Source organism: Oncorhynchus kisutch, unplaced genomic scaffold (assembly GCF_002021735.2).
Source record: "Oncorhynchus kisutch isolate 150728-3 unplaced genomic scaffold, Okis_V2 scaffold893, whole genome shotgun sequence".
NCBI lineage: Eukaryota > Metazoa > Chordata > Actinopteri > Salmoniformes > Salmonidae > Oncorhynchus > Oncorhynchus kisutch.
The window spans coordinates 39,276-53,817 of record NW_022262838.1 but is presented as its reverse complement, the minus strand read 5'-3'; the positions used below and the strand labels follow the sequence as shown (position 1 = coordinate 53,817).

Genomic DNA, 14,542 nt, shown 5'->3' with positions numbered 1-14,542 from the left:
ATGTGAAGACTAGGCCTACACGATGATTTAGCCGATTGAGGATTGGTGACGATACCTAATGATTTAACTATCACTATTTTGCCAATTATAATATATATAGGTTGTGAATGTGACTTATGTCCGAGTGATTATTATTATTGTATTTATTTTTCAGTTTGAACTCCAATCGATGCACATTGATTGTGATGTGGGGCAATGACCTACCAGCCAGGACGTCGGTAAGAACCATTGACAAAACAGACTGCAACCATTGTAAATAAACAACATGAAAGATGAACAATAAATCCGAAGCCAATAAATCACAAGCCATTTAAATCGCCCGCAATTATTTTCAATTTTCCATTTGCCCTCTGCACCCATAATAAACCCTCCCAGTCTGTTCGGGCGCAGTCCGTGAATTCTGCCAATCACTTCCTATAACTATGCAGGTCATGAATATGCATAAGGCTTTGATGCCTATGGTACCTCTGGCGGTTCAGTTGGTAGAAACGGATTCAGTTGGGTGACTTTTTTTGTCGGGGTCCGTCAACCCAACTCATCCAAGAAAAAGGAAAACATTTGTACCCGTTCTTGCTGTCCGGGAGAGGGAAGAGCAGGAGAGACCATGGCTCACGGGCAACTTTTTTGGGTACTTTTGGTGCAGATTGTCCTTATTTGCTCCACACAAGTAAGTCCTTCTCAGTGTACCTCTGTTTTCAGGTTGATGAAATAGTACTTCAGGTGAGTGTATCTACATTATGTTATTCTCATGGATTTATTGTTGTGGAATCAACTAGCAGAATGTCCAGATTCTAGTTGGTCTAGTCATGCAAGTTAATTTGTTCTATAAGAAATACTGAAACAAATCAAAGGATGATCATTTCATTTTTGTAGCTGGGTGACTGTGACTGAGCATACAGTATTTATTTACATCATGTACTCACTGGGTACACACTAGTTGAATCAACGCTGTTTCCACATCATTTCAATGAAATGACGTTGGAACCTAAATGTAATAGATGTTGAATTGATGTCTGCCCAGTGGGTAGCTACTATCACATGGATGGAACACATTTCTCAGAACAAAGGGTATTTGCTTCAGTTGTGTTGGTGTCTTATGTTTGCTTTGCTATGGCAGTTATGCACCTGTTATTCTTTGAATGAATTATTATTGGCTAAACCTAACGGAGACTTCTGCTTCTCCTTCATTTTCAGACATACAGTATGTCCCATACAGTTCATTATGTATAGCAATAATATCCATAGCTGATTGCATTGTTTGACCGTCTCTTTGTCCAGAGGGCCTCGGGCCCCGTCGGCCCTCCAGGACCCGCAGGTGTCCCAGGAATTGATGGTGTCGCTGTAAGTTCTCTCCTCTATTAACTTGGATTATCTTCCAAACGATAAAGAACATTATCACAACTCATGTTCATAATTATACATTATCACAACTCATGTTCATAATTATACATTATCACAACTCATGTTCATAATTATACATTATCACAACTCATGTTCATAATTATGCGATTATGTGATTTGAATGGTGGACGAGCACAACCCTTTTTACAACCATAACCAGCTGCAAGCTGAAGAGTTGGAATTAGACCAATTATGGATAAACACATATGTATACATTTGTGAACATATATAGATATATATATATTTTTAATCTATGCATTTCACATGTAGGCCTTTTTCTATTTCAGGGTGGGAGGGGAGACGACGGAGAGGATGGCCCTGCTGTAATTATAAACTTTTATTTTTATTTTTTATTGTTAACACAATACTATGTTATTATCATCTAGTAATTCTGATGTATTTGACTGTCAGTATGTTGTTGTTGTTCTGTGTCGTTAGGGTCCTGATGGAGATGCAGGTAAACTAGGCTCGGCCGGGTTGCCAGGTGTGCCCGGGGCTGATGTGAGTATCCTGTTTCAAATCATTCATCCTTTTTGCCTTCAATTTCCTGTTTGTTGACATTGGCGCCTTTTTTGTCATCTTTGATGATAGTAATAGTGAACTAGTCATGATAACTGTCATACTCAGGTTATAGCAGCAGTACAGTAGCTAGGGGTTGGAACTTCTCAATATGTGTACCTTCTACCCTTAAAATTATGTTCTTGCTTCATCAACGTGTTGAGGTGGTGGTAATGACCCCTTCTTTACCCAAGAGAAGAGCCAATCAATCTTTACCCAAGAGAAGAGCCAATCAATCTTTACCCAAGAGAAGAGCCAATCAATCTTTTCCCAAGAGAAGAGCCAATCAATCTTTACCCAAGAGAAGAGCCAATCAATCTTTACCCAAGAGAAGAGCCAATCAATCTTTACCCAAGAGAAGAGCCAATCAATCTTTACCCAAGAGAAGAGCCAATCAATCTTTACCTAAGAGAAGAGCCAATCAATCTTTACCCAAGAGAGGAGCCAATCAATCTTTACCCAAGAGAGAAGCCAATCAGAGAAAAATGTGAAGAATTTTCAAGCAGGCCAAATATATATATATTAACCTTTCTAGTAACCTTTATTTAACTAGGCAAGTCAGTTAAGAATAAATTATTACGTACAATGACGGCCTACACCAGCCAAACCTGGACGACGCTGGGCCAATTGTGCGTGGCCCTATGGGACTCCCAATCACGGCCGGTGGTGATACAGCCTGGATTCAAACCAGGGTGTCTGTAGTGATGCCTCTAGCACTGAGATGCAGTGCCTCAGACCGCGGAACCAGGGTGTCTGTAGAGATGCCTCTAGCACTGAGATGCAGTGCCTCAGACCGCGGAACCAGGGTGTCTGTAGAGATGCCTCTAGCACTGAGATGCAGTGCCTCAGACCGCTGAACCAGGGTGTCTGTAGAGATGCCTCTAGCACTGAGATGCAGTGCCTCAGACCGCTGAACCAGGGTGTCTGTAGAGATGCCTCTAGCACTGAGATGCAGTGCCTCAGACCGCTGCGCCACTCGGGAGCAAAGAAAAGGCTAAGAATCTGACAGTTTCCTTTGTAACACAACAGTCTCTTTGTTCAGGCAGAGAGAAGGCCTGCACTTAATTAACTGTAGCTTCCATCCAAATTGGAGGGAGAAAAGAGGGTTAGGAAAACACTCGTAGGATATTAGTTTGTACTGATATCCTAAAGCATACTATTAAGTGTACATGATCCATGTATCACTTTGTACGCAGTTTGCATTTCAGTCACACTTCTGCTGTAGGTTCACAAAGTGACTGTAGTAGGTTTATAGAGGGTGAACAAAGTGACTGTAGTAGGTTTATAGAGGGTGAACAAAGGCATACGGATGAGATATCAAACATTAGGAACACCTTCCTAATATGGAGTTCCCCCCTTTTGCCAGTACCGCCTCAACTTGTCAGGGCAAAGGACTCTACAAGATGTCCAAAGTGTTCCACAGGGTTGACTCCAATGCTTCCCACAGTTGTTTCAAGTTGGCTAGATGTCCTTTAGGTGGTGGACCATTCTTGATACACACAGGAAACTGTTGAGAGTGACAAAGCCAGCAGTGTTGCAGTTCTTGACACAAACCGGTGCGCCTGGCACCTACTACCAGACCCTGTTCAAAGGCACTTCAATATGTCGTCTTGCCCGTTCACCCTCTGAATGACATACATACACAATCCATGTTTCAATTGTCTCAAGGCTTAAAAATCCTTCTTTAACCTGTCTCCTCTCCTTCATCTACACTGATTGAAGTGGATTTAACAAGTGACATCAATAAAGGATTGTATCTTTCACCTGGATTCAGCTGGTCAGTCTATGACATAGAAAGAGCAGGTGTTCTTCATGTTTTTATACTCAGTGTACATGGATATTGTTGTTTTTGTCCAGAAAATGATTTGCTGTGAAGTGTTTTTTATTATTTTGGCAATATTTTTTCTCGCGCCCATAAAGCCTTAGTGAAACAGCACCCAGCAGTGTTTTTACTGTGGGTGTCTCCAGTCCCAGTTGGATCCTCAGGCTGCTGTGGAATGGTACCTGTCAATGGGGCTTGTTTGAGTTGGACCAGAGGAATGTGGGTTAGGGTTAACCACTCTCCCAGTAACTGTCTCAGAGAGATGTCTCAGTTTGTCTCAGATGCTCGGTAGTGTCCTGACCATGGTGTCTGTGGAGATAATTCCTATTCCAGACTAGATGCCATCATCTATTCAAACTAAACATGATCTCTCTTAAATCAATATAATCCAAGGAAGCGTTTGTTGAAACTATTTTGAAAATTCCAACCTCAGTCAGAGAATGGAAAAGAGCATGTATTTCAGAGCTTTGCCATTCTGTCAAGCTGTGCTGAAAAGTCCTGGATACACATTTCTGCTAATGCATAGTATTTACAGATTCATTCATTGTAGGTGGGGCATCGTTTAGCCCTGCCCACGTACACACGACTACTTCTGAGCTCCTCCCACTCCACTAGCTGTGTGACGTACGCAACTTTTTTGTGACATCATGTACGTATACAGCTGGAATTCTGATGAGATTAGGAAGACTTAAAGCACACCTTAAAGTTGGTAAAGTTGCAAAAACATTTCTTAGAGAAAGGTATTTTGTTATGATCGCTTATGAAAAGGTAACTAACTTTTATGGTTTTCTAGCGTACAGCTGATCTCCTACTGACATTGGACAACATTTCTGTCTTTGTTGTGATGGATTAGTGAAGCCTGGTCTCTCTCTCCTCTCTTCCTGTCTCTGCAGGGTTTGACTGGTCCTACTGGAGACGAAGGTCCCGATGGTCCCCTTGGACAGAAAGTGAGTAACTAATCACTAATGAGCCCTTTACTGTTTCTGCTTCATAGACTCTCAGACAGTCTGGTCCCAGGTGTTTCTGCTTCATAGACTCTCAGACAGTCTGGTCCCAGGTGTGTTGGTGTTGTCTTGTCAATTCCTTTGGTCATTGTCACACCAGACAGTACAATCAGATCTGGGACCAGGGTAACTCTCAGCCGGGTGACTGAGCCAAGCTGCTGACCGTCCATTCGCCCACTGTGTTGGCAGACAAGACAGCAGGAATTACAGTTACAACGCGTAAAGCAATTCCTCATGACAAATGAGCTTTAATCTCTGATCCCTGATCCCTGATCCCTCCCTGCCAGAGTTCTGGGTAATCTCCGTGGGGAACCAGGCCCAAGCATCATAGTCGTGTTCATTAGGAAAAGCAAGGAAAACATTTTTAAAACGTTTTGCAACGGAGAACAAAATGAGAGTTTCTTATTGGACGAGTTCACTAAGTCCCTCCCAATTTTTTCCCTTCATTTTGGCGCATAATGAACAGGACCCAAGCCTTGGGGGAACATTTGCTGGGCCAAGTGCACCCTGCATGGCTCAGGTTCTCAGTCACAGGATTAAACTGAAAGAATGTTAATTCAGTCTGTGAAGTCTCTAGTTAAGTAATTACTCAGACGGCTTCATTTGTCTAAGAAAGGAAATTGTCCAGAATATTCGGTGGAAGTGTCAAAAGGATACGGAGTAGGATCCTGTTGGTCTGTGTTTCTGATGAGATGAAAGCATGTCTTTATGGAGAAATACTTTGATGTTTTCCACATAGTTTGTTGAGTCTCTAGGTAATGATTTTACTCAGATGGCTTCATTTGTCTAAGAAGGAAAATAAATTGTTGAGAATATTACAGCACAGGAACCAAACACCTGCAGAATTTAGTTGGTGTGTGTTTTAGTGTGTGTTTGGTGTGTGTTTTAGTGTGTGTTTGGTGTGTGTTTTAGTGTGTGTTTGGTGTGTGTTTGGTGTGTGTTTGGTGTGTGTTTTAGTGTGTGTTTTAGTGTGTGTTTAGTGTGTGTTTAGTGTGTGTTTAGTGTGTGTTTGGTGTGTGTTTTAGTGTGTGTTTGGTGTGTGTTTTAGTGAGTGTTTGGTGTGTGTTTGGTGTGTGTTTTAGTGTGTGTTTGTTGTGTGTTTAGTGTATGTTTGGTGTGTGTTTAGTGTGTGTTTGGTGTGTGTTTTAGTGTGTGTTTAGTGTGTGTTTGGTGTGTGTTTTAGTGTGTGTTTGGTGTGTGTTTAGTGTATGTTTGGTGTGTGTTTAGTGTGTGTTTGGTGTGTGTTTTAGTGTGTGTTTGGTGTGTGTTTGGTGTGTGTTTGTTGTGTGTTTAGTGTGTGTTTGGTGTGTGTTTTAGTGTGTGTTTGATGTATGTTTAGTGTATGTTTGGTGTGTGTTTGGTGTGTGTTTGACAATGTCTAATGATTTGGAACAGTTGCTAGACTATGACAGTATAAGAATACAAGTCGTGTGAATACATGCAACAGAGGCTTTTATCCAAAGCATCTTAGATCTTTAGTATGTGTCTGTGGTCCTGGTGGAAATAGGAAAGGATACTGAATTCTGTTTGTGTTTACATGACAAGCTAAAAACTTGTCTTCATGGAGAAAATACTTGTATGTCTTCTACATGCATAGTTTGCTTTGGGTGCTGGATGGGGGATGATTAACTCACAGTATATATTAGATATTCTCTTTACTGTTGTCTCATGTTCACTGTGTTTTCAAACTGACATGCTATTTTACTTTGTTTCAGGGTGAACCCGGGAAACCAGGGCCTCGTGGACTAGCTGTGAGTTACATGATTCTCTATGAACCACTCATTCGTTAGTGGAATCAGTCCATACTGATGACTGATGACCCAGCTATAGAGCATTCAGCTTTCTCACATCACTTGAAACATAGCTTCTAAGGCTTATTAATAAATCCTTCATAGAGCCTTCATAGAGCCTATAAAGATGCTGTAGTATCTTATGTCATTGACTCGTCTGGTGCTTCTGTTTTCCTCCATAGGGCGTTGGAGACGATGGACCCCCTGTTAGTATTTTACACTATTATTAATTACACATTCACACATGACACATGTATTACATCTTTATAGTACAGTATCTAGTAAAATGTCGGATAACGTTCACATTAGTCATGGCAAGATACCTTTGATGCATTCGGAAGACATATTGTTGAAAAACTTTCAAAACTATGAAAAATGCAACAACAACAAAAAGTATATGATAAATTAGTACAAGTCATAATTTTCAGTGAATTAATACGTGTTTCTCTGAACAGGGACCCCCGGGGCCAGGAGGACTTCCAGGTGATTTGGGCAAAGGTGGACCCCCTGTGAGTATCAGTCACAGACCCAGAACCTAATGATCCTCATCACCTAACAACGATCCTCATCACCTAACAATCCCCTTGCCTTAATGCCTTAATAATCCTCATGACCTAACGATCCTCATCACCTAACGATCAGCAGCTAATGGGGATCCTTAATAAATACAAATACCTAAACGATCATCATCACCTAACGATCCTCATGACATAATGATCCTCATCACCTAACGATCCTCATGACATAATGATCCTCATCACCTAACAATCCCCTTGACTTAACGATCCCCATGAACTAACGATCCTCATGACCTAACGATCCTCATCACCTAACGATCAGCAGCTAATGGGGATCCTTAATAAATACAAATACCTAAACGATCCTCGTCACCTCACACTCTTCATGACCTAACAATCCTCATCACCTAACAATCCTCATCACCTAACGGTCCTCATCACCTCACACTCCTCATCACCTAACGAGCCTCATCATCTAACGATCCTCATGACCTAACGATCCTCATCACCTCACACTCCTCATCACCTCACACTCCTCATGACCTAACGATCCTCAGGACATATAGATCCTCACATAGTGATTCCCTATGTGGACAGAGCTTGAATTGGGCCGGAACAGACCGGTGCTTTTCTCCTGCTTGATTTCCGACAGGTGAAAATAAACAGTACTGGACCCTAAAATCCTGAGTACCAGCTCCTATTTCAGTCCACTTCAGTCCACTGCATGTAGATCGTTTTGGAGCTGGAGTCTTACGGCCAAATATGGCTGATTGGATGTACAGCATAAGAGGCTGCTGAGGGGAGGATGCCTCATAATAACGGCTGGAACGGAGCGAATGGAATGGCATCAAACGCCTGGAAACCATGGAAACCATGTGTTTGATGTATTTGATACCGTTCCACTAATACCGCTCCAGCCCGTCCTCCCCAATTAAGGTGCCACCAACTTCCTGTGATGTACAGTACCTCCTCTGTCAGGAACGTCAATCAAAAGGTGAATGAAAATGGACCATGTTTGTTTGATCTGCTTTCTATGTCCGTTACCACAGGGTGCTATGGGAGTGAGAGGACCAACAGGACCTGGTGGATCAGTAGGGCCGAGAGTGAGTAGTACATCTGTGGATCAGTAGGGCTGAGAGTGAGTAGTACATCTGTGGATCAGCAGGGCTGAGAGTGAGTAGTACATCTGTGGATCAGTAGGGCCGAGAGTGAGTAGTACATCTGTGGATCAGCAGGGCCTAGAATCAGTAGTACATCTGTGGATCAGCAGGGCCTAGAATCAGTAGTACATCTGTGGATCAGCAGGGCCTAGAGTGAGTGGTACATCTGTGGATCAGCAGGGCCTAGAATGAGTAGTACATCTGTGGATCAGCAGGGCCTAGAGTGAGTGGTACATCTGTGGATCAGCAGGGCCTAGAGTGAGTAGTACATCTGTGGATCAGCAGGGCCTAGAGTGAGTAGTACATCTGTGGATCAGTAGGGCCTAGAGTGAGTAGTACATCTGTGGATCAGCAGGGCCTAGAGTGAGTAGTACATCTGTGGATCAGTAGGGCCTAGAGTGAGTGGTACATCTGTGGATCAGCAGGGCCTAGAATGAGTAGTACATCTGTGGATCATTAGGGCCTAGAATCAGTAGTACATCTGTGGATCAGCAGGGCCTAGAGTGAGTGGTACATCTGTGGATCAGCAGGGCCTAGAGTGAGTGGTACATCTGTGGATCAGCAGGGCCTAGAGTGAGTGGTACATCTGTGGATCAGTAGGGCCTAGAGTGAGTAGTACATCTGTGGATCAGCAGGGCCTAGAGTGAGTAGTACATCTGTGGATCAGTAGGGCCTAGAGTGAGTAGTACATCTGTGGATCAGCAGGGCCTAGAGTGAGTAGTACATCTGTGGATCAGTAGGGCCTAGAGTGAGTAGTACATCTGTGGATCAGCAGGGCCTAGAGTGAGTAGTACATCTGTGGATCAGCAGGGCCTAGAGTGAGTAGTACATCTGTGGATCAGCAGGGCCTAGAGTGAGTGGTACATCTGTGGATCAGCAGGGCCTAGAATGAGTAGTACATCTGTGGATCATTAGGGCCTAGAGTGAGTGGTACATCTGTGGATCAGCAGGGCCTAGAGTGAGTAGTACATCTGTGGATCAGTAGGGCCTAGAGTGAGTAGTACATCTGTGGATCAGCAGGGCCTAGAGTGAGTAGTACATCTGTGGATCATTAGGGCCTAGAGTGAGTAATACATCTGTGGATCATTAGGGCCTAGAGTGAGTAGTACATCTGTGGATCAGTAGGGCCTAGAGTGAGTAGTACATCTGTGGATCAGTAGGGCCTAGAGTGAGTAGTACATCTGTGGATCAGCAGGGCCTAGAGTGAGTAGTACATCTGTGGATCAGTAGGGCCTAGAGTGAGTAGTACATCTGTGGATCATTAGGGCCTAGAGTGAGTAGTACATCTGTGGATCATTAGGGCCTAGAGTGAGTAGTACATCTGTGGATCAGTAGGGCCTAGAGTGAGTAGTACATCTGTGGATCAGTAGGGCCTAGAGTGAGTAGTACATCTGTGGATCAGTAGGGCCTAGAGTGAGTAGTACATCTGTGGATCAGTAGGGCCTAGAGTGAGTAGTACATCTGTGGATCAGTAGGGCCTAGAGTGAGTAGTACATCTGTGGATCACTGTCACTGTGTTACGTCCCTAGTTGATGTTACGTTGACAAGCACATCCAGAGAATGTCGTGAGCTGTTTGTGTGTCACTTTGAACAGTCATCTACTCTTCCTAATCAACTGATTAACAATTCTCAAAATGATGTGTTTTTCAGGGTGCAGCAGGGATGCAGGATTTGAGTGCAGAGCTGGTAAGACTTTGTTCGTTCAAGTTCACACAACTCAGTGCCTGGCATTACACGTATGAGTGATAATCTGACCCTGTTGATTTATCCTGCTGCTGTCTAGTGCCCTGGTGCCTGTCCACCTGGGACACCTGGTCATCCCGGCCTCCCTGGCATGAAGGTGAGTCAAGGGTCAAGGGTCAGGGGCCAAGGAGAGTGCATGCCCTCACTAGTGTATCATATGAAGTTATGTAATGGATAAACGTTCTCAGTGGTGTGCTAGGAAGGGCATTGGAACATAGCCAGTGATGTATTGATAGCTTGGTCTCATAAGTTATCCTATATTGTGCTAATGGTAACCATAGCTGCTTCAACCTACAGCCTCACAGAAGTCATTGGTTTAAATCTATTCTATTGTCTTCACAGTTAGTTATATGATAGTCTAACAGTGATATGTGATAGAGATTGGGGAGGGTGTTTAAACTTCATGTTCCTCTGTTTTCTAGGGTCACAAAGGAGTAAAAGGGGAAGGAGGAGAGCCTGGGAAACAAGGGCACAAGGTAAGGGCTTACATTTTAGACACATTCAGAGAACTGAACAAAAACCTACAGGGCATTAAAATGACTTGGTCCAGAACTAGGTTTAGTCTGTTTCTTGGAAAACCAGACCAGATGTTTCCATGAGATAAAATAAGCTTGGAGCTTTGTAGCTCCTCGGGTCTCATTGCTTCATGTGATGCGTCATAAGATCAGCTTTACATCTTGACTGACCAAGATATTCAGATTAGACATTACAAGAAATACTCTCACTGCTACTTCTTAGCTGTCAGTATGCGTCCAGCCTGTGATCCATGTGGTCAGGGCCTGAGATCCATGCGGTCAGGGCCTGAGATCCATGTGGTCAGGGCCTGTGATCCATGCAGTCAGGGCCTGAGATCCATGCAGTCAGGGCCTGAGATCCATGCAGTCGGCCTGAGATCCAAGTGGTCAGGGCCTGAGATCCATGTGGTCAGGGCCTGAGATCCATGCGGTCAGGGCCTGAGATCCATGCGGTCAGGGCCTGAGATCTATGTGGTCAGGGCCTGAGATCCATGTGGTCAGGGCCTGAGATCTATGCGGTCAGGGCCTGTGATCCATGCAGTCAGGATCTCTACCTGCTATAGGATCTCTACCTGCTATAGGATCTCTGCCTGCTATAGGATCTCTACCTGCTATAGTATCTCTACTTTCTATAGTATCTCTACCTGCTATAGGATCTCTACATGCTATATTATCTCTACCTGCTATAGGATCTCTACCTGCTATAGGATCTCTACATGCTATATTATCTCTACCTGCTATAGGATCTCTGCCTGCTATAGGATCTCTGCCTGCTATAGGATCTCTGCCTGCTATAGGATCTCTACCTGCTATAGGATCTCTACCTGCTATAGGATCTCTGCCTGCTATAGGATCTCTACCTGCTATAGGATCTCTACCTGCTATAGGATCTCTACATGCTATATTATCTCTACCTGCTATAGGATCTCTGCCTGCTATAGGATCTCTGCCTGCTATAGGATCTCTGCCTGCTATAGGATCTCTGCCTGCTATAGGATCTCTACCTGCTATAGGATCTCTACCTGCTATAGGATCTCTACCTGCTATAGGATCTCTGCCTGCTATAGGATCTCTACCTGCTATAGGATCTCTGCCTGCTATAGGATCTCTACCTGCTATAGGATCTCTACCTGCTATAGGATCTCTACCTGCTATAGGATCTCTACCTGCTATAGGATCTCTGCCTGCTATAGGATCTCTGCCTGCTATAGGATCTCTATCTGCTATAGGATCTCTACCTGCTATAGGATCTCTGCACAACATAAACCTCACACCTTTTCATATTTTTGCCTCATTTAATTTAGAAAGGCTGTGAGTGATATGTTGCCTGAAAGTAAACTATTTCCATGTCTGCGTCCCCAATGACACCTCATTCCCTACATAGTGCTCTACACATGAACACAGCCCTATGGGCCCTGGTCAAAAGTAGACCACTTTATAGGGATTAGGGTGTGATTTGGGACGCAGACCATGTTAGTGATGCAGGGGTTATGGTTGATATGGAATGCCATGCTAACACATCCACACTCAGCCCTGTAATGGTTCCATACATCCATATATAAGGAAATATGTTCAGTTCTATACCCAAGTCACTTCATCACCTAGTGGCCTATAACTCCATTCACTGTCTGTCTGTCTGTCTGTCTGGATTCAAGACTCCATGTATCCATGGACTGTAAATGACTTTCTCCATGTATAGAATTCAGCCTTGCTTAGTGGCTCTATTGAAGGGTGTCTGGTGTAGAACATGCATGCTTTTCACTCACAAGTCAAAGCGTGTAGTCTCTGACAGCTGACAGCACTCACACCTTTGGCAATGTGTTCAGCGGTAGAGTCCATTTCATTGAAACGTGTGTCATGTATCTGAGTCAACGAGGCTGTAGGAACATTGATTTAAAGTCCATGGGAGTTGTTTTGCGGCCATTAAAGTTGTTTTTAAACAGCTTACATTTGAAATCCATCTTTCTATCCTCCTATAAATGTACCTACTTATGTTTTAATGTCTCTGTCATACGCAGCTGTTCATCTTACTGATGTCTGCATGTTATCTCTCTCCCTCTAGGGTGAAGAGGGTGACCAGGGAACCACAGGGGACCTCGGATCCCAGGGCCCGACGGTTTGATACTCTCATTAACCTTTAACAGATAATATAACAGACTGTCTGTAGTGATACTATAACAGACTGTCTGTGGTGATAATATAACAGACTGTAGTGATCATATAACAGACTGTCTGTAGTGATCATATAACAGACTGTCTGTAGTGGTAATATAACAGACTGTCTGTAGTGGTAATATAACAGACTGTCTGTAGTGATCATATAACAGACTGTCTGTAGTGATCATATAACAGACTGTCTGTAGTGGTAATATAACAGACTGTCTGTAGTGATAATATAAAAGACTGTCTGTAGTGATAATATAACAGACTGTCTGTAGTGATAATATAAAAGACTGTCTGTAGTGATAATATAACAGACTGTCTGTAGTGATAATATAAAAGACTGTCTGTAGTGATAATATAACAGACTGTCTGTAGTGATAATATAAAAGACTGTCTGTAGTGATAATATAACAGACTGTCTGTAGTGATACTATAACAGACTGTCTGTAGTGGTAATATAACAGACTGTCTGTAGTGGTAATATAACAGACTGTCTGTAGTGATCATATAACAGACTGTCTGTAGTGATAATATAACAGACTGTCTGTAGTGATAATATAACAGACTGTCTGTAGTGATAATATAACAGACTGTCTGTAGTGATAATATAACAGACTGTCTGTAGTGATAATATAACAGACTGTCTGTAGTGATAATATAACAGACTGTCTGTAGTGATAATATAAAAGACTGTAGTGATCATATAACAGACTGTCTGTAGTGATAATAGAACAGACTGTCTGTAGTGATAATAGAACAGACTGTAGTGATCATATAACAGACTGTCTGTAGTGATAATAGAACAGGTTGTCTATAGTGATACTATAACAGACTGTCTGTAGTGATAATATAACAGACTGTCTGTAGTGATCATATAACAGACTGTCTGTAGTGATAATATAACAGACTGTCTGTAGTGGTAATATAACAGGTTGTCTATAGTGATACTATAACAGACTGTCTGTAGTGATCATATAACAGACTGTCTGCGGTGATAATATAACAGACTGTCTGTAGTGATACTATAACAGACTGTCTGTAGTGATAATATAACAGACTGTCTGTAGTGATAATATAACAGACTGTCTGTAGTGATAATATAACAGACTGTCTGTAGTGATAATATAACAGACTGTCTGTAGTGATAATATAACAGACTGTCTGTAGTGATAATAGAACAGACTGTCTGTAGTGATAATATAACAGACTGTCTGTAGTGATAATATAACAGACTGTCTGTAGTGATAATAGAACAGACTGTCTGTAGTGATAATATAACAGACTGTCTGTAGTGATAATATAACAGACTGTCTGTAGTGATAATATAACAGACTGTCTGTAGTGATAATATAACAGACTGTCTGTAGTGATAATAGAACAGACTGTCTGTAGTGGTAATAGAACAGACTGTCTGTAGTGGTAATATAACAGACTGTCTGTAGTGATAATATAACAGACTGTCTGTAGTGATAATATAACAGACTGTCTGTAGTGATAATATAACAGACTGTCTGTAGTGATAATATAACAGACTGTCTGTAGTGGTAATATAACAGACTGTCTGTAGTGATAATATAACAGACTGTCTGTAGTGATAATATAACAGGTTGTCTATAGTGATACTATAACAGACTGTCTGTAGTGATAATAGAACAGACTGTCTGTAGTGATAATATAACAGACTGTCTGTAGTGATACTATAACAGACTGTCTGCGGTGATAATATAACAGACTGTCTGTAGTGATAATATAACAGACTGTCTGTAGTGATAATATAACAGGTTGTCTATAGTGATACTATAACAGACTGTCTGTGGTGATAATAGAACAGGTTGTCTATAGTGATACTATAACAGACTGTCTGTAGT

At 42.4% G+C, this 14,542-nt stretch overlaps 1 protein-coding gene across 2 annotated transcripts in view; it reads left to right on the top strand.

Moving 5' to 3' along the window:
* The window catches only part of LOC109876242 (collagen alpha-1(IX) chain), a 48,894-nt gene that overhangs the window by 9,893 nt on the left and 24,459 nt on the right, over positions 1-14,542 (top strand). For both annotated transcript variants that reach the window (XM_031816910.1, XM_031816911.1), the window contains 13 exons: positions 155-667; positions 1,279-1,341; positions 1,689-1,724; positions 1,840-1,902; positions 4,675-4,728; positions 6,501-6,536; positions 6,758-6,781; positions 7,031-7,084; positions 8,143-8,196; positions 9,904-9,939; positions 10,037-10,093; positions 10,419-10,472; positions 12,574-12,627. In XM_031816910.1, the coding sequence (XP_031672770.1) occupies positions 605-667; positions 1,279-1,341; positions 1,689-1,724; positions 1,840-1,902; positions 4,675-4,728; positions 6,501-6,536; positions 6,758-6,781; positions 7,031-7,084; positions 8,143-8,196; positions 9,904-9,939; positions 10,037-10,093; positions 10,419-10,472; positions 12,574-12,627 (648 nt within the window). In that variant the 5' untranslated portion in view covers positions 155-604. The remainder of the gene's footprint in view (positions 1-154; positions 668-1,278; positions 1,342-1,688; positions 1,725-1,839; positions 1,903-4,674; positions 4,729-6,500; positions 6,537-6,757; positions 6,782-7,030; positions 7,085-8,142; positions 8,197-9,903; positions 9,940-10,036; positions 10,094-10,418; positions 10,473-12,573; positions 12,628-14,542) is intronic.